General features: G+C 34.3%; 1 protein-coding gene across 13 annotated transcripts in view; it reads right to left on the reverse strand.

Moving 5' to 3' along the window:
* SLIT2 (slit guidance ligand 2) overlaps nt 1–22,933 on the reverse strand; it is a 266,218-nt gene that overhangs the window by 28,072 nt on the left and 215,213 nt on the right. For 9 of the 13 annotated variants that reach the window (XR_005827150.1, XM_040588517.1, XM_040588507.1 and 6 more), the window contains 10 exons: nt 22,522–22,590; nt 20,046–20,117; nt 19,755–19,826; nt 18,311–18,382; nt 15,652–15,815; nt 13,173–13,205; nt 10,140–10,264; nt 9,911–10,008; nt 8,320–8,459; nt 4,251–4,277 (listed from right to left, as the gene is read on the reverse strand). Coding sequence is in view for 12 of the 13 variants with exons in the window: in XM_040588517.1 (XP_040444451.1) it covers nt 4,251–4,277; nt 8,320–8,459; nt 9,911–10,008; nt 10,140–10,264; nt 13,173–13,205; nt 15,652–15,815; nt 18,311–18,382; nt 19,755–19,826; nt 20,046–20,117; nt 22,522–22,590 (872 nt within the window). In the remaining variant the exon portion in view is untranslated. The remainder of the gene's footprint in view (nt 1–4,250; nt 4,278–8,319; nt 8,460–9,910; nt 10,009–10,139; nt 10,265–13,172; nt 13,206–15,651; nt 15,816–18,310; nt 18,383–19,754; nt 19,827–20,045; nt 20,118–22,521; nt 22,591–22,933) is intronic. The other 4 variants (XM_040588502.1, XM_040588486.1, XM_040588473.1 and 1 more) reach the window with 3 other exon arrangements.

The raw sequence follows: 22,933 nt of genomic DNA on the forward strand, positions 1-22,933 counted from the left end.
GATTAACCAACCAAAGGTGTAAATTTGCTAGATTGACAGGTCAGTTTGTGTTTCCTCTGTGTATGTTAATTCACTCTTATGACTTGATGAGATTACAAATCACAGAATAACTTAATTGCTTAATCATGGATACCAGGTTGGAAGGGACCTCAAGGATCATCAGGTCCAACCTTTCTTGGCAAAAGGATGGTCTCGACAAGATGGTGCAGCACTGTCCAGCTGAATCTTAAAAGTGTCCAATATTGGGGAATCCACCACTTCCCTGGGGAGATTATTCCAACATCTGATTGTTCTCATTGTGAAAATTTTTCCTCTTCTGTCCAATTGGAATCTCCCCAGCAGTAACTTGTACCCATTACCACTCATCTTTTCCATGTGACTCCTTGTAAAAATGGAATCTCTATTTTCTTTGTAGCCACCCTTATAAAATACTGGAACATAGTGATAAGGTGTCCCCTATGCCTTCTTTTCTCAAGGCTGAACAGACCCTTAACTCTGGATTTTCCAATAGATAAATACACGCACTACAACAAATAATGAGAAACAATGCAATGAAGTGAAAAAGGATTTACATCATTGTTATTTTGAATATTTGGGCAATAAATTCAAAATACAGTCAAATAAACCTATGTCAGCCACTATATTTCTGAACGAAGAGGAGAGCTTCAACACAACTTGACATGGGCTTTTGAATATAATGTCACATTGCTAATTACAGGCAACCTTACTGAAGAAACAAGCTTAAAATCACTAGCGTATTAGCAAAACTGAGTATGATACTGGAATAAAAATTAGAGACAGAATGCAAAGGAAAGAATGGTCAGTTTTAATTATAAAAATCATGTGTTTACTTGTTTGATGTATTAACTGTTCCAAACTTAAAATAACAGATACATATTATAGGCTTACTGGTAATTGCTAGAATAGCAGGATTTTATATGTGTACATATATGTCCTTTCCAGCTTCTGAGCTTGATTGCGCTATATTGTGAGTCAACTTCTGCAGTATTTATGTTTTATCAATTAGATGTTATTATCTGATTCTTTGACTAGAGGTCTCTGTTTAATTACTTCTGACTCAAAGAGCCAGTAGAGTGTAGGAGGGGTTGGAAAATGTCTGCCATTTAACAAACATATACAGAAAAAGGCTGCATTTTTATGATGTCTTGATTTTGATGAACAGTAGACAACATCAATTATTTAAAGTCTTGAGGTTATTATTCAGAAAAGAGAAATAAAAATATCTACTACATAAGGGACAAAGTTTCCAACAATCAAAAAAAGTTCATAGTCATAGTAGGATGCAGCTTATAACCACAAACCTCAACATTTTTTTGGAATTTGATATTAAAGTCAAACTCCAGATCTGACTCATGGATGGATTGTTTCTATCTTTCACCATTCCTTAACTCTGTTCATCTATCCCACGCACTGTGGATTTCAGTGTAAGATGGGGATTATTTAGTTTAACATTTCTTGTGGTTTTACACCTGCTATTTGACAACAACAAAGAAATAGTAACTTTAAGGCAGGTAAGTTTTAAGACAATTAAGGAAAACAAAAGATAAGAAATAGACCAGAATCAGTAATGGCAGTGATCAAACTAGTAGCAGGTAGCTCAGCTTGCCAAGGGTGCCACGTATATTCTCCCTTTATGAAAATGCATTAGAATTACTTTTAAAGTTGAACATCTAATATAGATTAGTCATTTGAAGTATATTAAGCTAGATGAAACGAAGTTTTACAATGAGTGATGAAAAGCAAGAGTAGCAAAAGTATCTCTTTGTTCTAAGAAGCTGTAACACTTACGTGTAGGTCTTACAAGAATGAGGATTATGATCCTGATTTAATGAAATAATTAAACTTTTAATCAAGTTTGATATGACATGATTTGCATTTGATTAGTTGCATGCTTAAATTTTAGGCAAACTTACTTGATTACTAAGAATTAAAAGTAACTCAACTCCTTTCTTGGAGTATCAGGGCAGCCATGTAGTAATGTTTTGAAACACATAAAAAAAAATAATATCTATATCTGTCTGTGTCTATGGCTTGCCTAAACTGAGATAATTACTTAAAATTATGCCCCCCTCCCCCACTCCTTTCCCCCCCCCCGTACTACTACTATCACAGTTCAAAAGATATCTGGCATGATGAAATTGACTGATCCTTCAAGTGACATATAGACCATTACCGACTTTACTGTTCAGCTGGCAAGCTAATACAAGTATGTATCACATACACATCTGCTTAATTTTGGTGCTGAACTTATTTCACATCCCCTGGGTGTTAGATAATTTGTTTGTGAGGAATTTGTTCTTGATATAATCAGTAATTTTAATATATTATAGTTCACACTTGTGTAATACATTTACAGTCACTATAGCTGTGTTTAGGATTCATTGCCTTTCTTCCTTTAATCACATTTAGAGACATTTAAACTATCAGCAAGACTAATTATACACAGGTAACAGCTGCTTCAACTTGAAATGCAGACTTGAGTTTCTTCATAGTAGCATCTACCCTTTATATTCCATTTGAAAAACTGTTTTTCATTAACAGAGAAATTAAGTTTTTCTTTTAATTTTTGGAAGTAAAACCTAAAATACTTTCATTTACGCTACTAGAAAACAGTGACAGCATTTTATCCATGAATCACAGATTTCAAAGTAGTTACTGTAATCTGCTTGGTTTGGGGGTTGGTTTGGTTGTGGTTTTTTTGGTTTGTTTTTTTTGGTTTTTTTTTTTTTTTTTGTTTTTTTTTTTTTAGATTAAAACCAAGAATAACAAAGAACTCAACTTTTATCTATCTTTATTTATACTAGGCTTGTACTTTTCCTAGTTTTTCTATAGACAAGTACTCTTTATAAAATCAACCAGTTTCATACTGGGATAGTAACACAACAATGTAGAAAAAATAACTTAGGAAGTGACAAGGGCAAAGAAAATCAGGAGGGTATCTTTGCTGTCCAGATAAGTAATAGTAAAATGTAAATATGGCAACATGTCCAAACAGAATACCATTTAAGCACGAAACACCTGTGGATGGAATAATTTTCTGGAAATGTCTTGTTCTCTCCATCAGTTACAGAGGGAATTTAGTCTCTGAGTTTAAGCTATAAGAATTATTCATCAGATACCTAAATTAATCAACATAGATAGCACAATTGAAGCCTTACTCAACATGTTATTTCATGGATAATGAATATATTTTTTTAGAATCATAAAATGTTTGGTTTGGAAGGGACCTTAAAGATCACCTAGTTCCAACCCCCCTGCCATGGGCAGGGACACCTTCCACTAGACCAGGTTGCTCAAAGCCCCATCCAGCCTGGCCTTGAACACTTCCAGGGATGGAGCATCCACAGCTTCTCTGGGCAACCCGTGTCAGTGCCTCACCACCCTCACAGTAAATTATTACTAGTGAAATATCATATTGCTTTATAGATGGCACAATATATTTATCAAATTAAATTAATGGCAAATACACTACAAGATGATTCATTTGCTTTTAAAACCAAATATTTAACTTCATAAATACGTTGTCACTGCCTATGTTAGCTATCAGATCGCCTAGGTGATCAGATTGTATAGAAGATGGTTTATCTCCATTAGTGAGATAGTTTTTAGGCAGAAACTTTAAAAAAATGAAAAATCAGGAACACCCAAAGTTAGTGTCATAAATCTCTCCACTATTACCTTTCTTGTACCACAGCCTCAGTTTAATGTAGTTATTTCAGTTTCTTTAGATATTTACAGCAAGAAAAGGCCAGAGAAATGATGAGCAAGATTGCTATTTTATACTCCAGCATATTTTCTAGTACCATAATCTAATGAAGAAATGAAGGCAAAACAGTGCTATAAAACATAGAATACATTAGAATGGAACCAAGGTATGTCTTTAAGGTGATGAGAATAAAGATTTGAGAAGATCACCATGTAAACTTTTTTGTTAGTCCTATCAGTGGCTGCACAACTTTTTAATACATCTCCAAAAAAAAAAAAAAAAAAAGACAATGAAACTAGTATTAAAGTACTCCTGCACAGTGATCTGCATCTTCAACAACATTCTTCTGACATGTAATCACAGCAAGAGCCAAGTGCCAAATTTGAAGATTTGCTGTGAGCTTTCTAAATCATATCTATATACGATTTATTTGATCATTTGTAAGAACTGAAATCCATGCACCTTTAAGGAAAGGAAAGTGAGAAACCAAAGTAAGTGAAAATAGGCTTAAAAGACAACTGACCTTTTTCCACTTCATTCAGATTAGCAGCTTGCAGTGACAAAGACAGAAGAGACAAGAGACTTTTTACATTGTAATACAACAGCATAGCACATTAAGCTAATGCACAACTACAGCAGCAGGGGGGTTGGTATAGCAAAATGAAGCAAGCTTCAGTGTCTCACCTACAGCAGAGCAAAACAAACAGAAAAGGTAAGAAGTACATGCCACCGGTGGCATAAGAAAGGTTTTACTTCTGGATCAGTTAGATTTGTGATCTAATGACTGATGATAATGAGTAAGAGAAATGATTTGTAATCTATAGAATGTACATAAAATGACCTGAAGTTTACTAGACTGAGCTTAAAAATAAAGGAGATGATAATGTTAAAAGAATAGTGAGGTTAAAGAGTGCAGGACATAGTGAGGTATTTTAAATGCTTTTATTTCTCAGGGTTTCATCAGACACCCTGAGTGTTCACTGATTTCATTTGCTTACTGTGTTTTAGTTACAGTCTATGATCTTAAGAAAGCTCATAGTATAGTACTAATACCATTCTATGCCTTTCCACCTGTAACTGTGGATGTAATTCTAAAACTTAACTGAGCTAGAGAGAAATGGATTCCTGATTCTTAAGTAACAACATCATAAGCTTTTTTAATTCTTTGTTTTTTAAAATCAAGACTACATACATGAGAAGTATCAATTCTCAAGGGATTGTATAGAAAAGTCAGAATGTGACTGGTTTTACACTGCACCATTCTTTACAACATTTTATTTAGGTTTTGTATGTATTTTCAGAGTTAATTTGAGTTCTAACGAGCCCTCCACCTGAAGATAAAGCTTTACAGAAGAATGATTTGCGTTTTATACCAGCAGGTTTCAGCTGACTTCTTCGTTATACTGTGCTGCCAAAACGTAAAGCATATTTGTAGATAACCATTCACCCAGAACAGTATCCTGGGCCGGTGCACTTCCACATTCAGTACATATATGCTGTGACATCTTGAACACAGACAATTCGAAGTATTGCCAACAGAATTAAAAGAGAACAGGACAAGCCTACAGTGGTATTTTCCTGGTATGTATATTGCCTCAATCTCCAGCAACTTACAGTTCAGGGACTTTCTGAACTAGAAATAAGTATCTCTGAATTTAAAAATACTTTCATCTACTGAATATATAGCCTGTTTTCCTCACTGTTAACCTACTTTTGCCCAGCTAGTACATGAACTCATATAGCGAAAAATACCTGTTATAAAAAAAACACATTAGCAACATGCATATCCGATTTTAACCTGTTAAAACAGATACCAAAATCCATATGTTACAAAGTTCCTCATGAAAAATCACTGTATCAGTACTGGACGGGGATTCTGTTATTTATCTTCCAAATCAGGCTACAGGTCAGAGTGGGAAAAAAAAAATAAATCCTATAAATAATTTGGTACCTCATACACACTTGAGGCAACTGTAAGATTATATTCTGAACACTACCATTTCTAGATCCCGATGTGTCCAGGCTACTGTCAGTCTAATTCTTAGCAGTGAAGGTTATTTAATTATTATGCAATATCAAGGATGACAGATTTGAAGACCCCTTGCCTAGCTCAACATTTTACATCTTCTCCTTTCAATTAATCTCAAAAATGACTTAGGGTCTCACAAATTGTGTCCTATCCTCAGATGCTTTGTCAGATAGATAGTATATTATAGAATTCTGTACTGTATCCTGTGGAATGAAAAACCTGAACTTTCGCTTCAATTTTTGCCAGACCTATCTATAAAATGAGTTGAGGCTCTAACGTTGTATGTTTAAAAAAATACACGTGTCTTTGTTTTTGTTAAGGTGTTGACAAAAATCAGATGAGATAGTGTAAATTCTCAATATTTTTTGAAAAACAAAACAGCTGAACTTATTGATTACAAGTAGATTGTTTTGATTTATTTTAGAGCTGGTGAGAAGATTCTCACCTACTCACATGACCTACTGACTTCAGTAGTGATTATGAGTAGGCATTGTGTCTGTAAAAGCAAAGCTCTTTTTCTGAAAGAATTACAGTTAGCAAACAAAAACACTTGCCATGTAAACTGATTGTATTTTCCTTTCAGAATTATGCACAACTATGAATTAAATATAAAAAACACATTCTTGTATAAACTAAAGCACAACTACAATAGAAACATCAACAACATTAGCATTATTTGTTCTCTCCTTTTTGCTCTAACCATATTGATGCATACAGAAATGCTGTAATTGCTGTTTCAATTGTAAATTAAAATGTACATTTCAATTACAATACTACAGAAATGCAACAGGCACACTTAATCAAAGTTTTAGGCAGGCTAGCACTTATAAACAAGCCTTTGTATCCACTCCACAGATATTTAATACAGAACAGTACTTCCTATGGCGTACTGTGAATACAGAAAGCTATTGATTCTAGCAATTAAATGCACCTAGAGCAATGTTTAAAATGAAGACATGAATGACACAGGTAAAAAACACCTGCAAAGCTGCAGAGGAGGAATGGGTCCTCCTTGCAGCTGAAGGGTCTACTACCCAACAGATAAATGAAACCTCTTAGCATGAAGCCACTGAACAGGAATACTGGACTGATGTAATTTCAGTTTTATTTCTTTTAGCCTGCACACTAGAATATCTGATCCCATTTTTAAAGCAGATAGTAATTGATCCCAGGGGAGCTGAAGCTTGATTCACATATACCTGAAATATTAATTATAGGGGAAACAGCAAACACTGTCTCTACTTATTGATGCTGTTAGCTGTTATTTGTTTCTAAGGCTTGAACTTTCATTTGCTCTTGGGTATTAAGGTATCAGTACCCGGCAAAACAGTATTTTTCCTAAGCAGAAAGTATGTCTGTTCTTCCAGATGTGGACTATCAACTGATTATTAAATACCTTATTCTGGTCACTTGTACTTTCAACTTGTATTGCTATAGGTATTGTAGCTTATTCTGTATGGAGAAATTTCTGCCACACATTTACCCAGCGTAAGTACTGGATGAATACACGTATTATATTATGAAGTTATATTTCTTATACTTGCATTCAGTCATCTTCACTCACTGTGGGTTTCCAAGATTTAAATATTGACTTTAAATTTGAATACCCTAAAACATGTGAGCAATCCAATAGCCTGTAGAACTACCGATGGAAATATCTTGGATTAAAAAGGAGTTGGCTGTGTTTTCAATAAATGAAATTGATTAATAAGTTCACTTCTCCTCCCAGTTTTCCAGAATTCAAATTTGATTGATTAATGTAAAGATATAGGATGACTGAGTAGAGTTAATTCCCAACTTATGGTGGATTTTACATTTATAAGCATTTCAAATCATAGTTTTGTGAAATTAAGCTCTGTGTTCTCCTAGTGGTAGACTAACTGACAGAAAATAGATGTCTCGTTAGAAAAACTATAAAACAGATCAATGTAAAAAATAGATCCTACTTATTCTCCAGTGTTGCTGTTCTAACTATATTACATTCCCACAGAGATGATGACAGCAAGCAAGAGACCCTCTGTCTCAAAAAGAGGGGAATGCTTTGACCTGGATCTCAACTGATAGAAAGAAATAATTAGACACTAATGAGTTGTGAGGTTTTTTTACCCCTTTTCTTTCTTCTTCCTGTGCTAGAACAGAAAGCGTCACACTCTGCATTAATGTTTCTAACGGCAGGTGGGAAAGCATCCAGGGGTGCCAAATTCAGTTCCCTACTGTCACAGATCCTTTTCTGCCCTGTTAGTAACATAACGTACACAGGATAAAAGCAGAATCTTTTTTAGCTACAGAGGTTCTTCATTGAGTGTCTGGGTGAAGACTAGGGAGGGACATATTTTGAATGATCTTTTAAATATCAAATTACTGTAATTTCAAAACTAACAGAGGAATTAATGAGCGAGTATTGTCTATTTTTGACTAAAAAACACATAGGAGAAAAATATGGAGGGAAACCTGGCTTTAAGACAGTTGTAGAGTTGTCGAGACTAATTCACCTACAAACTCAAAAATATTACTATTCTGCTAGGAATTCTTGAATTACCTGTACTTTCTCTTATACTCCTACCTGTATATTCAGGTGGACAAAGGCAAGTATAGTTATTAATTCCATCCACACAGGTAGAATTATTTTCACAGTCATTGTCCTCACAGTCATCAACATTTATTTCACAGTTTTCACCTTCAAATCCATCTGCACAAGTGCACCTGTAATACAGAAGACAAAACTAACCACATGGACATTTTAGCTGGGGAGTCCAGACAGGAAGATCTGCAATTAATAGGTACAATAATTAATAATCATTATCCATAAAGAACATGTCTGCTATAAAGTAAAAAAAATATAATAAAAGTTACCAATTTTTTTTAATGTATTTTAAATTACTGAAAAAAAGGCTTCTAAATTCGTGCCTTAATCTTTAGCTTAAGGAACTCCTTAAATTAAATCACTGAGGAATCCTTCTGAAAAGTGTGCTACCTTTGTATTATAAGATTAGATTATATTTTTTTATGGAAAGTGACTCCTTTGTTTTTTTTAAAGCTAAACACATGGAAAAGACTATGGAATCAGGGAGTAGTAGTAAGTAGTATTCCACTATCATTCAATTAAATGTACCAATATTTAACATTCAATGCACAACACATGTATATTTTTTACAAAGCCTCTTATTAATTATTATTAGTATGTATAAAACAAAATATATATATAAACAAAAACTCTTCAAAGCAGTAATTTGTTTGCTTTTAAGTATGTTTACACAAAACAAATACACCAAAATAGTAAATGTAAAAGATCACTCAAACGTGACTACACATACATTTTCATGTAATATGCACTATCTATAATTTCTGCGTCTTTCATGGTAATTGCTTTGATTTTCAAAGTATGTAGTGTTTAAAAGAAATAAATGAAAAAGGTCAAGTTCTGAGACACGACTGTCACTTTAAATTCTAGAGGCATAGTATTAAGATGTATACACTTAATTTTTAATAGAAAACTATTTAATCTTTGGGCAGAATTTGGATTAAAAAATAAGAATAATGTCATAATGAATTGCAAGATAATGAATAGTATCTTTTTGAAGTGTCACTTCTAACAAGCTTGAGGTGTAGATTATTAAATGACTAATAATTTCACGTAAGAATGCTAAAGAACTTTATTTCATAATTCATGAAGTACATCTGGAGTAATTGTACTGTGTGATTAAATAACCCAAGATTAAAAATGCTCACAGCATGTTTATCTGCTGCATAGTGAGTTTCAAATGAATCATTAATTTTCTGTCTCATTGGGATTTACATTTTATCATTTACATGCTGTCTGTTGAAGTAATACACACGACAACAGATGAATTGTGAGATTTTTTCAGCAGGGATCTAGCTAGCTATTAATTAGCATAATGGAGTCAATACTATGTTGTCTTGACCTGATATGCCTCAACTAATCACAATCATTTGTTATTGTCTTTAACAGTTTCAAAGCTTTAGAAGCTTTCCAAGGATGGCAACATGTTCTGAAAACTTCAGAACCACTGAAAATCTGCCTTTGCAGTGCTCTTACCAGCAAACACAGAGAATGCAAAATTTAACACCAAAATCTATTCGCCTATAAAACTCAGTAGTTTTCCATCCCACTGTTACAATTAAAAACAACCTACCAGAAACCATCTTTTTCTCCTTCTTTCAGATGACAAGTTCCGCCATGGTGGCATGGGTTACTAATGCAAGCATGGATGGGAATATCACAGTCTTGACCCTACACAGGGAACAACAATTATAATTTAATAATAAAATAAAAAAGTAGTGGAAAGGAGCCAAATAAAACTTAACGGTTGTTTAGGAGAAGCTTGCATTTCAATAAGCTTTTGCTCTTCATTCAGTACCTACCTTGAAACCATATGGGCAAGTGCATCTATAGAAGTCAACTGGATCATTGTTGCAGGTTCCATCATTTTTACATGGATTTGATAAACAAGGGTTACACTTAGCAAGAATATTAACATCCACAGGCCCTTAAAAATACAAATTGCATAGTCAGAAACAAACAACTATTACTTTATATTTAACAGGATACATCTTCCATGTTGCTTTAAATTTTAAAATGAAATTTATATTCTAGACTTTGTGGTGTTCCTGTAGGAATGGAATGCTTGACTGTCCTTGATTCTTTTGACAAGACCAAATAAATCTGGATTTGGATTTTTGGTTTAATGATCACTTTTTTTTTTTTTTTTTAAATCCACAACAAAAAAACTAACCCCAAAGTGATCTCCATATCCTCATTCTCTGAAATCTGTCCAGTTCTGATCAATGATAACGACTTTCCCTTTGTATTAACAAAATGAAGAATACAGTTTCATCTTCTGTCTCCATAGGGGGTAAAAATTGCCTATGAGAAGTGCTAAGTTTGCAATCCTGCCCTTGATGGTGTTACTGAGAACGCTATTTTTAATGTGTTTTTGTTTAATTTATTTTTTATCTGCAGGATCACAGAGATGGTAAAATGAACCAGTAAAATGGACCTGTAAATTGGTTGAACATCTGTGAATGGTAATGAAATTGCATTGTCCAAGTTATCTCACCGTAAATATCTCTGTATTGTGCTTTGCTCCCTTATGGAGTCAGCCACAGCTCTGTGCGTTACTGCATTAGTTGAGCCCAGAGATAATGCAGACTGTACCATGAATCTATATGCAAATGAGGGCTGCAATCCATGCTTGCAGTCCAGTTTCTTATATTAATTATTATAATGACAGAATTCAGAAATGAATATTGACAAAATCTGACGTTGCAGAAGCCAGACTTAGAGCTTTGGCCTACGTATATCTTATCCCTATTACATAAATATTTTATATGTTTATTTATTTTCCTGTTGTTTTACAATTTTAATAAAGGCTTTTCATGGTGAATTTTCAAGTTAACAACCACCAATTTCTAAATTTTTTTTTCAAGCAACCCAAGAAATCACTTGTTATTTGTTAAAAATTAGAAATCACCTGTGTATAAATGTGATTAATTTTCATATACTTTGTGACAGAAAAATGTTTGATTACTGTAACAGAAAATGGGTGACTTGGCCAAATGCTTATTAGGAGAATGAATATGCATTCTCTACTATCTCCAGATCTAGTGTCTGATGACATATTGCCTCCAGCTTGATTTTGGATTTCACCTATGAAAAAAACTCCTTCAGTTATCCACAGGTGATTTATATTTTTTAAGGTATAATCTGTGATTTCTTCTAATTAAATGCAAACCCCAAACTCCTGAGCCTGGTGGAACTGTCTGATTGCTCCATAACAAGCTTTGTTCAAAATGAGCCAGACTGCAAAGTCTTCCAAGCTAACAGGACACTTTTACTGAGATAGGGAGTTTTGGGTTTTTTTTAACTTAGATTCCGTAACTTACTTACTTTCTTTTTCTTTGCAAAACTAACCTCAGATAAGTCATTGTAAAGGAGCTGGCATGGAAAGAAGACTTGATTATAAGGATTCAGTAGGGGCTGTTAGATATGGAGAGCTTGACTTTTTAAAAATTGTTTCTTTTAAATCTGCAGTTGTTGGTATCCTTCTGTGTCAAAGCTTGCAGACAAATCCAAAGGGAGGAACACAGTGATCTGTGATAAGATGCTTATTGGCATAGCCACAATCTATACGGATCGACTATTCTTGCTTTCATTCCATTATTTTGAAAGAGAAATCTATACCTGATTAAAGTTTCTGTTAGACCAGCAAAGAGCAGAGGTAGAACTGAAACAAACACAGCAGAAGCAACATCTAGAAAGTCCTGCCTGTGTACTCCAGACTATTGCTGATTATTGCTAGAGTACATTAAGAGACTCTGTGAAAATAGGCACATATTTAAAAAAAAGAAAAAAAAAAAATTAACACTTTGCTGAAGCCTGGAAGTCTTTGCTTTCTTGCCTCAACTGATATTCCGAACATCGTATCCTCTTTTCTACTTCTCATGCAATAACACGCTATTTATTTGGCATGAATTAAAAAACATTCAGTAACTAAGGTTATTTTCCCTACCAGATTAGCAATCTAAATTTCATTTCCAAAACAGAGCCAGAAAATGGGAACCTAAGTCTCAACAAGATAGTAAACAACACTTTTATGCTGTAACTATTATATTTGTAGTAGCCAATAAAAACTAATATTTTGATTTATCATTCTTCAGTTGTAAGATCAAAGAATGGAAACGTTTCAGACACTTTTACTGGAGTCTAATGGAAAGGCAGTTCTGGAACCTATTTTCATTTGCACTGTACCATTCCTTCCCTTTTTCTGCTTGCATGTGTTAAAAGACTTGCATACAAGAAAGAATTGAGTTCGTAACCTATTGTTTAGTTTTGCATATTGTAGATATGTATATTCTTGAATAAGCCATAACTGGAAAGAAATCCGTAACATAAAAGATAAAAAAAGCAGTATTCTTTTGTAAACAGAGAAAAATTAATGACATTTTATTGACAAACATACAAACACACGTAGATATCTAACATTTTGGAAGAAAAACATGTCACAAACTCTCTCAAAACCAGCTTCTAGAGAAACCTGTTATGAGGAAAACTTTTGAGCTCTGACATTTCATGACTCATATTCTGTCTTGCATATGGCCTCACAATCAGTACCTACACTGATTCACCTATACTAAAGCTGCTAATGAGATCAATGATTTTAGTTTGATGTAGTGGAAACAATCATTTCCTCAAACCCAGGCTTTTAAAATAACAAAATTGTTCATACAATATATTAAATGATATATCGTGAAGAGTCAGCTGTGAATACATCAAAGGGGAAAACAGACAGTAAACATGCATGTCTTAGGAAAGAAGTCTGCTTGAGGTACACAAAAGGAAGGGCAGAAGGTCCGTTCTTAATCAGATCAGCCATTCCAGATTACTTATAACCTTACCTGGTATCAGAAAACCACACGGCCCTGGAATCTCTAGAAGCAGGGCATGGGTGATAAAGGGGTAAAAGTAGAAGATCAAGAATCTGTTAGAGGCCACATCAAAAAAAAGGAAAAACCACCCATAAAAGTAGAAAAAACCCTGAAAGATGAAAATACTAAGGGATGAATCCTGGAGTAAAAGAATTCATAAAATTAGAGTAAGGTACAGTGATTTTATGGAGTTTTACAACTGAGATTTTATTTCAAAATGCTCATTTTCACTGGGAGCTATTCATTACGTACGCAAAATTCAAGCACCCATTTCGCTTGCAATTGAATCCAGAGACTGTTAAAGAGGGAATTACACACTACTCTTCCTGTAAATATACACACAACGGCAAGGCCATAAACAGATATTGCAAACACAGTCCTGTCACTCATAGTGTAAAATTTTAGTTTTATTAGTAAAATAGCATCTTCCTAATTTCTATTCAGCAGTTCATTTTTAAGCAAAGATAAAATTACTTATCTTTGAGTAACAGACACATACTGTCTTACAGGGCCATCATGTCATTGAAAAAGCTGCTGATTTGCAATCTGTAATTATGAGCATCTTCATAAGACAGCGGCAGGAAAATTATTTTCTCTCAAAGGTATCCATAATACCAGATTTCCACTCTTGGAAGTGAAACAAATACAGTTCTTACCCTGCATAATAATATAAAGGATATTTTCTGATGGGCAAGATGGAGTAAGATACTTTTTGGATTGTCTGACAGAAACATAATGATTGCAGGCAGGGGTGATACAGTTTTTAAAACTGACAGATTTGGAAAACAACCAAACAGGCCCATCATGTCCATGCAAATATTCTTTCGGTTATATCCCTAGAACAGTGTGTAATACGAGCATATCTGCAATAATGTTCAGTGTATGCTTGTAGAGAAAAAGATCAGACTGGCCAGCAAACATCCTACCTAAAATCAGACTAAGGTATCTTGCAACAGATGAGTGTCCTATGCAATGAACACTGGCATGACCTCAGAGATGCTGTTAAAAAATTACAAGGATTTGGAGGGAGAGGCAATTCATTGACATCACAAGTAACAAAATGGGTTCCAGTGTTTTTTTCTTTACAAAAGTTTTTTGACAGAAAGCCCAAGGAGAGAAAACTAAATAGGATGAATACACAGTAAAGAACAACCTTGGTGATGCGAACTCCGACAAAGTCCCATTGCTTTTGAAATTACAAAGGGATTAAGCTCACCTTTGAAGATACATTAACAGATGAATAAATCAAAATAGCTTGAAGATTACCTAACTGTGAGAATAAGTTACTTTGACAAGACTTAAGATCATATGGCCTCAAGTTGCAGTAGAGCAGGTTTAGATTGGATATTAGGAAAACTTTCTTCACTGAAAGGGTGGCCAAGTAATGGAACAGGCTGGCCAGGGAGGTGGTTGAATCACCATCCCTGGAAGTGTTTAAAAACCGTCTAGATGTGGTGCTTGAGGGCATGGTTTAGTCGTGGACTCGGCAGTCCTGGGTTAATGCTTGGGCTTGATGATGTCAAAGGTCTTTTCCAACCTAAACAATTCTAGAGTAATGTCTTACAAGTATAAGCACACATAAATTCTGGGGGCTTTGTTGTTTTAGTTTTGGTTTGGTTTTTTTTTTTTCAGTTGGGGATTTCAATGTTTCTAGAAAAATTAAGCTACAGCAAAAGTCTTATGAGGTTTCAAAATATTTAAGAAGGGAGATGTGGATGGAATTGAGGATGACTGAACAGTAAACCAAACCAAGTTCTCTCTCCATGTGAGTAAAAAATATTTTTCCAAACCAGAAAAATAGTAAGTTTCAGAAAAAGAACTTAGGAATTTATAAGTTGCGATGTAAATGCCATCAGTGTTGGTACCAACATGGACATAAATATTATTGGCCCAAACCCTGAGAAATGTCCCCATATAATGTTTTAGAATGAGACCTCTATAGAGGTAATCTATGGATTTTTTTGGGTTTGGGTTTGCTTCTTTTTTATGCCGTCTTCTGAAGTATCAGAGGAAGTGTTTGGGACATATTGATGCAACTAATTGCAGACTGCAAGGATTATGGATGTACTTTTTACTGTAAATAGTCTGAAAGAAAAAGATGTTCTTTGGCTAAGGGAAGTGTAGATATTTAAACTGTAGTTCATGACTGAGAGAGTACCAAGTACCTATGTACATCTGTGTACTAAGGAATACTGTACTGCAAGTCAGAAGACATTTTCCCCCCATAGATTTGAAAAGAAATAGGCATTGAAGTCTTTTTAAAGATAAAATAAATACAGTTCCTGAATGGAACCAATGGCTACATTCCTAAGCATGAGGAAGAATGATGAAAAGGCTGAGTGAAGGTGCTATAATAAATGTATTTAGAGCACACGGGACTCTTATTTTACAGCTCAACTGTTTGTGAGAGTGCAAAACTGACACTTCAAAGAGAAAAAAACAACAGTACCTTGGCAAGTAAATTTTTTAGAAGGAGTTGTGAGAAGAAGTTTATCTGCCATTTCTCCAGGACCAGCACAACGTGCAATGCCAGGTTCTTTGTATTCTGATTTTACCCAGTCAGATAGCCACTGCATGTTACAATCACAATAAAGAGGATTTGCTCCAATAGCCCTATGGAAAACAGACAAACAAAAAGGGAATAAATGATTTAAATGATTGCTTTTAAAAAGAGAAGCCAGAAAACCTTCAAACCACAAACCTGCTCTCCCTCCATAAAACTGACTGTAAGAGCATGAAATGTTTGGATTTGGGTTCTAAAACAAGAAGTGATAGTTTTAGCAGTAAACTTGGTCCAGAAACCTAGCTCTTCTTATCTGCATGATGTGTGAACTTTGGAGAGCCAATACTAACTAGCTCTATTTTGCCATTGGTACGTAATGGCCAAGATCAGCTGCATCAGCAGAATGAAACTGATACTGGGAAGCTAAGTTAGCAAGAATAAAGTACTTCTTCTGAAGCAGCCAAGGCAACCCCACAGAGTTCCACCCTGGTATTTTTACTTTGCAGTTTATGGCTCCCAGGCTAGTATAAACCATCTGCTTCTAAGCTTCCAAATTTGATTTAATTATTTCCTCTTTGGAGCTCTCCCACTGAACTCACAGCTATGTGCAGAATTCTGCAAGAGGTCTGTTGCACAAGTAAATAAAACTACACTATCCTAGCTTTGTGATAGGTACATAAGAATTGCCTTGTTATGAAAGTAAAACCATTTCTTCAAATAAATTTGAATTTTTTTTAAAGATTAATTTAGCTAGAATTAATTTCTATATAGGCCTTTTAAGTGTCTATTTTCTCTGCTAGAAACTATAAATACTCCTAAAACTCTTTGGACAATTATATGTTTTGTAGGTAATTTGGAGGACAGAAGCATCTATATAGATGTACTCATATTCCTTTTAAGAAATACAATAATCATAGAATGTTCAACAGATAATCTTGACATGTGCACACACTGTTAAATAGCAGTATTAGAACATTCTCCTCCTCCAGATGTTTCAACACTTTTTTTCAAATTGTTCCACAACTTTGGATCAGTGGGTGTTCTAGAGATGCAAGGAAATCTTTGGCAGACAAGGATGGTAGAAACTACCACTGCTGGAACACTCTTTTCTGCTACACTGAAGCAGGAAGCCCTCTCTTAATTATTGCTATAAACTTCTAGCCAAACACAAGAAAATATATATACTTTTTCAGTCAGGCTTAAGTCAGAGCAGTAACAAAAATGACACCTAGTGACAGGGAACTTCTCATGCAAGGAGAAACACCCAGAACGTGTCCACTCCATATCTGCAAGGGTGAATGCCAAACTGAACTGAGATAACACAGTTGCTCTGCTAAAATAAGAATGTTAGTGACAATAACTGGTAGTCATTAAGAAAAAAAATGACAGCAACAACAATCAAATCTATGTAAGTTTTACTGATATTTCATGCATGTAAGCTAGTTTAATAGTAGCATTTGAATGAATTATCAATATGACTTAAAGCTTAATCAGTATCAGTAAATTTCTGAGAAACGGCAAATTAAATGTAAATGTTCAATACTGAACTAGAAACAGATAATTAAGTTTTTTAACTACTGCAGCTGTTCAGAAACATAAAACCCAGATACATCTAAAGGCACTAGTCAACTTACTCCTCAATTGCAAGCAAAGATTTAATAACTATCCATAAACCCAACAGGGTGTACAGATAGGTAACTTGCTCTATCTAGGTTCTCATTGAAAATCAAAAACAGGAAAAGAATGGCCTCAAATTAAGTTCTGAAATCAGATGGCATGTATTTAATGTCAACTTAACAGACACTGACACAGAATCATAGGATAATTTAGGGCACTCTGCAGGTCATCTAGTCTCACCTCCTACACAAAGCAGGGCTCGCTTCAGTCAGAGCAGGCTTGCTCAAGGCTGTGTCCAGCTGAGCTCTGAAAATCTCCAGGGATAGAGATTCTTCTGCTTCTTTGGGCAACCTGTTCCAAACCTGAACGACCCTCACAGTAAAGAATTTTTCTTTGTGTTCAATCAAACTTTCCTTGCAGCTTGTGACAGTTGACTTACTCTTCACTGTGCACGTCTGAGAAAATTCTGTCTCTACCATTGCTATAACCTCCTCAGAGGCTTAAAGACTATTGGGTCCCTCCTTAGCATCTCCCCCAAACTAAACAAGCCCAGTTCCTTTAGCCTCTCCCTACAGCTCATATGATCCAGCCATCTCCCCACCTTGCTTGCCCCTATCCTGAATTTGCTCTGTTTCATACACATCTGCTTTGTACCTGAGAAACTGAACACATATTCCAGATGTGGCTTTAGGAGGGCCAAGCAGAAGGGAGTGCCCTCTATCCTCAGTCACCTGGCTGCTCACTTTCTAATTCAGCCCAGAGCATCTTTAGGCTTCATTACCATAAGGGCACATGGCAGACATGTTCAGTCTGCTGCCCACCAGGAGGCCCAGGAATTTTTACTGAGCTGCTAGCTCTCTGGCCAGTCACCAGCCTGTACTGATGCATGAGCTTGCTCCAGAGCAGTCCTTTGCAATTTGTCTTTGTTCAACTACATGAAATTTGCTGAATGTAAAATAAAAAATATAGTTATCATCTGAATACTTACAGGTGTGATAATGCTGAAAGATCATTAAAAGCTCCTTCAGGAACAACAGATATATCATTGCCATGTAAAGACCTTAAAAAGAAAATAGACAGAATAATACATATGAATAAAAATCTGGTAAACGTTGCAAATGTCATCTGATCTAAACAGTTTTCAGCTTTTAACTTTGCTTTTTTATTTTGTTCCAGTTCCTCAATGTTTCCAGCATTTCCATTTTTTTTAAGATCTAACTGGCAGCCTACTCATAATTTGACTTTTTTTTATTCCTGAATTTTCAGAAGAAATGTTAATAATATGATTCTTTTTAAAATGAAAGAATAATTGTCAGTAAAAGTAGGCACACTTCTGCAAAGTACTGGATTGGATTTAGGAATAGCAGAAGAGTTAGTATTTCTGACATTTTCAGCAGTTCCCTAAAATTCCCATTAATTATGTTCATACTTTTTTCTAATCTTTCATGGATTTGTGGAAAATACAAGCATCAACTGTTTGTTAAGATAAGTATTAGAGTTATTGCCCTAATTTGATAGCAAAGTTAAAGAATGAAGACCTTATTAAACATCAATACAGGGAATAGGGTTCTCTCTCCTATAGCAAACCTGCATCTCTCCTTTTCTATAAATTCATTCAGTTACATGTATATCTAACACATATAGAATTACAGTTCTTGAAACTATCCATAGTTATTTAAAATAACTGAAGTTATATGAGCACACTTAAATAATGCCATACGTGAGACATTTAATCCAACTAAGCTATTAAATCGTTATAAACTACCCAAATGGAGGCAAAAATTACATGTTCTGTTGTGGACTTCTAAGAAAGAATTTTTGCAGGTTTTTTTCTTAATGACAAACTGAAGCTGCAAACTAGATTGACTGTTCTTTATTTTCCTTCGGCCCTTTTTGTGCCCATTCAACCATGTTTTTCCTAGTGGTAAAATGGAAAGGTTTCTTGGAACAAAGAAGTAGTTTCATTGATTTTTCAATAGTTAGCCATGATGTAATGTTTTTGGAATTACTCCCATATAAATGAAACAAGAAAGAAATAAATTTATTATTGGAATTAAAATATTCAAAATTCAACTGCAAAACCCCCTCATATATACTGAAGAATTCATGCATATGGCATTTTTGTTAGACTTTAATGCTTATAACAAGGAAGAACATAATACAAAAATGAAATACAGCTAAGATTAAAAAGCAGAAAAGTAAAAAGTGTATGTCTGCATATACGATGTTGTCCAGGGTCACATAACCTCTTGTGCAGCATTTTGAGGGTATACTTCCCCAGAATGAAGCCACTTAAATTTTTAAGGCTATGTAATTATCACTTCTTAAATACCTGATAGGGTTTACAATCAAGTAACTTCCTACAAATTTGTTATCTGCTGTACAAAAATAAAAAGTCTGGAAAATAGCAATAGTTAAAAAATAATACTTACAACAACCTAAGTGATTTCAACCCATCAAAAGTCCTTGCAGGAATACACCTCAGGCGGTTATAACTAAGGATTCTGAAAATATATAAAATATTGTCAGCAAGTGTATCAGCCATTCAGTAAACAATGCAGAGCATGACTAAAACCAGCTTTTGCACACATAGTAGTTAGGAAACAAGTTATTTTACAGCGTCCACAACAAGCAAGCTTTAATATCAACTAAATGCCCTTCCAAGACAAAAAACCCCACACTGTAATGCTTCCAAACAGTTACTGTTACATGTTTAAACTTACAAGGTGAGCAGCTGAGTCATGTTGCTGAAGCTCTGATTAGAAAGAGTGCTGATTCTGTTGTTACTTAAATCTCTATAAAAAATAAATTCAGAAATTCAGACCTTAAAATGACTGCCCCATTCCTGAAACAATGTAAGTCAAACTGACAGACACATTATTTTTATTAGTAGGAGTAGTATCATCATTGGTATCAAAATTTAAAGCAGCACATATTTTTATTTCCACATGCCATATAGAAGCCCAGCAAGTGTTTAGCTTGATCAATGAAAAGCATGTTCATTTCAACACAGATGAAGAAGCAGCGCAATGCAGTCTTATACAACAGCAATGCCCATCATGCTACTGAGTTAATAATGCAATCCTACATGAACCCAAGTATAGAAATGAAAGTGATGTTTTAAAGTGGAAATCATTCTAGTGATTTCCTTAATAACACCTAAATAAATATCTAATACTCTACTTAACACTCATGCTGAAAACATCAAAGCCCAGAGCTATTACTATAAAGAATATTATCTAAGATTTACAGAGAAAGCCTTAACATCTTTCTTGGTGTTCAATATTCTAATGAATAAAATCTTAAATGCAAGTATGATGGAAGCTGGAGTGGTATGCTGGTAGCTTCAAAGAAGCTTTGAAGAAGCTATATTAAATGTGAACAGTGCTTGCTCTTTAGTCTCACATTTTGCTGTAGTTTTCATTTTATGTTGACTGTTTCACTATTTCTTACCATATTTTATGGTGAAATAGAGTATTTCTGAGGGGACCTTGATATTTTAACTAAAAGTACTGTTGAACAGCTGTACAATATACATATTTCTCCACTTGAAATTTCATGAAAGCATGTAAGAAAACTAACTCATAATAATAAACATATTAGGCAAATATAACAGAGCAATCTATTAAAAAAAGAAATAAAAAGTTATAAATAAACGTTTTCCCTTGTTAATCTGGAACTTGGGAGACTTGTATGTAATTCCTTGTTTGGCCACAGAAGAACTATGTTTAGTGTTTTGGTTTTCCAAACACATCTAAGGAACATTTTCAATTCATAAGAGCAGTATAAGGATACATTCAGAGGAGATTAAAATAATGTGCTCCACAGGTCTGATAAATTGAGACTGTTAAAATTAATCTTATTTGCATTTTATTTACTATTTATCTATAATTTATTTTATTACATTTGTCTGCTAAATTGTTTGTGTGTGTTTTCTGAGTAGGAGGTAAAGTTACACGATTTCTGGCTGTGTTTGTCAAAAACAGACCATGAGTACCTCATCTCTGTGATGGAAGCCTTGTCACTATGCCTCTAATTAACCCCAGCTCTAGACATATATCCAGTGTCCACTGATACTGCACACAATGCATTCTATACACATGCTTCTTGTACTGTCATTCCAAAGTTTAGATGTATACATTTGAGAATATTGCAAGGGGTTTTCCCCTGTTATTTGCAAGATACAAAACCTTCTGGAAACATGCTTTTTCTAAATTTGTGACCATGACCACTTTTGTCTAGCATGAGGTAAATAGAGGAAATCAAGTTCTTGTTTTTGAATGCAAACCGTTTTCAATTTTTGCAGCAAAGCTCTAAACCCAGTCAAAAAGAAATTTAAGGGATTTTGTTACTCCCCTCCACTTTTTATTCTGATTATAATGAAACCACAAACTGCTTTCAGAATGTTAGGCAGTTCAACTTCAGCTGGTATGAGTTTTTATAGTCCTAACAAAGGCCAAGGAATTACAGCCATTTACATCAACAGTTTTCCTGTTTCTCTCCCTGTACGCTTACAAGGTACAGAAATCTTATTTAAATAATTCATGAAGTAGGGGCAATAAATTTTAGAGCAGCTAGTGATTTGCCTCAAATAACAGAGTGAGTCAGCAACAGAGTTGGGAATAAGGTGTTCTAGACAAGGTCTCTTTTTGAGTCATTAAACCATATATTGTGGGAGAAAGAGAAGGGTGTTCAAGTGTCACAACAGCTGTATGTGCTATTCTTATGTGAGGCACACCATGGAGTGAAGTGTATCACAGAATGTTTCCTTTGTCAGTGAAATAATTCTTTTTGGCATAAAAGCCTTTATGGAACTACATAACAAAATGCTGTATTACTCTTAATACCTTACCCTGATTTCTCTAACTTTGTAAGATCTTACAGATTTCTTCAAGTTAACTGTATTTTCTGCATATTTACTTTGTGAGGTAATCACAGGAATGAAATACCCCTGTTTATAAAACATGACCAAGTATATTATACATAGGATGTGGTAAGTAGAATAAAATATCCGACATTATAAAATGTGGTTGGGTATTATATTTGCTAAAAGATACGATACATTTTATGTTTGGGTTTTTTTTTCTTATAACGAAAACAAGGTATAACAGAGTATTTTTGTTTTTTGGTTTTTTATTTATTTATTTAATTATTATTATTATTCATTCCAGTAAAGAATGTTTCTCTAAAACTACTTACATGAGTGTTAAATGCTTGTAGTTGGAAAGCTCTTTAGGAACAAGAGTAAATTGATTTCCATCCAAATAACTAAAACAAAAAAAATAAAACATAGAGCATTATTTTTTTCATTAAAATAGTAGCATCTTCATCCACTAATTTTAGAATCCAACAGTAAAGTTAATAACAAATTAATACATACTACTTCCTTTTTATAAGAAATCTTGCTTACAAATCTTGGTTTTTAGAGACACAACCGACGACCTGTACCCTGAAATCCACATGCTATTGTATCCAATATTATGAATATTATAAAGTAACAGTAATAACAACCAACACTTTTTTAAAATAATAAAAAGTACTATGTAAGACTCTGCAAAATGAGGTCTCTTTTATCTCCATTTCACACACATCTACAGGTGAAAAGTAAATC

Source organism: Falco naumanni, chromosome 1 (assembly GCF_017639655.2).
Source record: "Falco naumanni isolate bFalNau1 chromosome 1, bFalNau1.pat, whole genome shotgun sequence".
NCBI classification, from domain to species: domain Eukaryota; kingdom Metazoa; phylum Chordata; class Aves; order Falconiformes; family Falconidae; genus Falco; species Falco naumanni.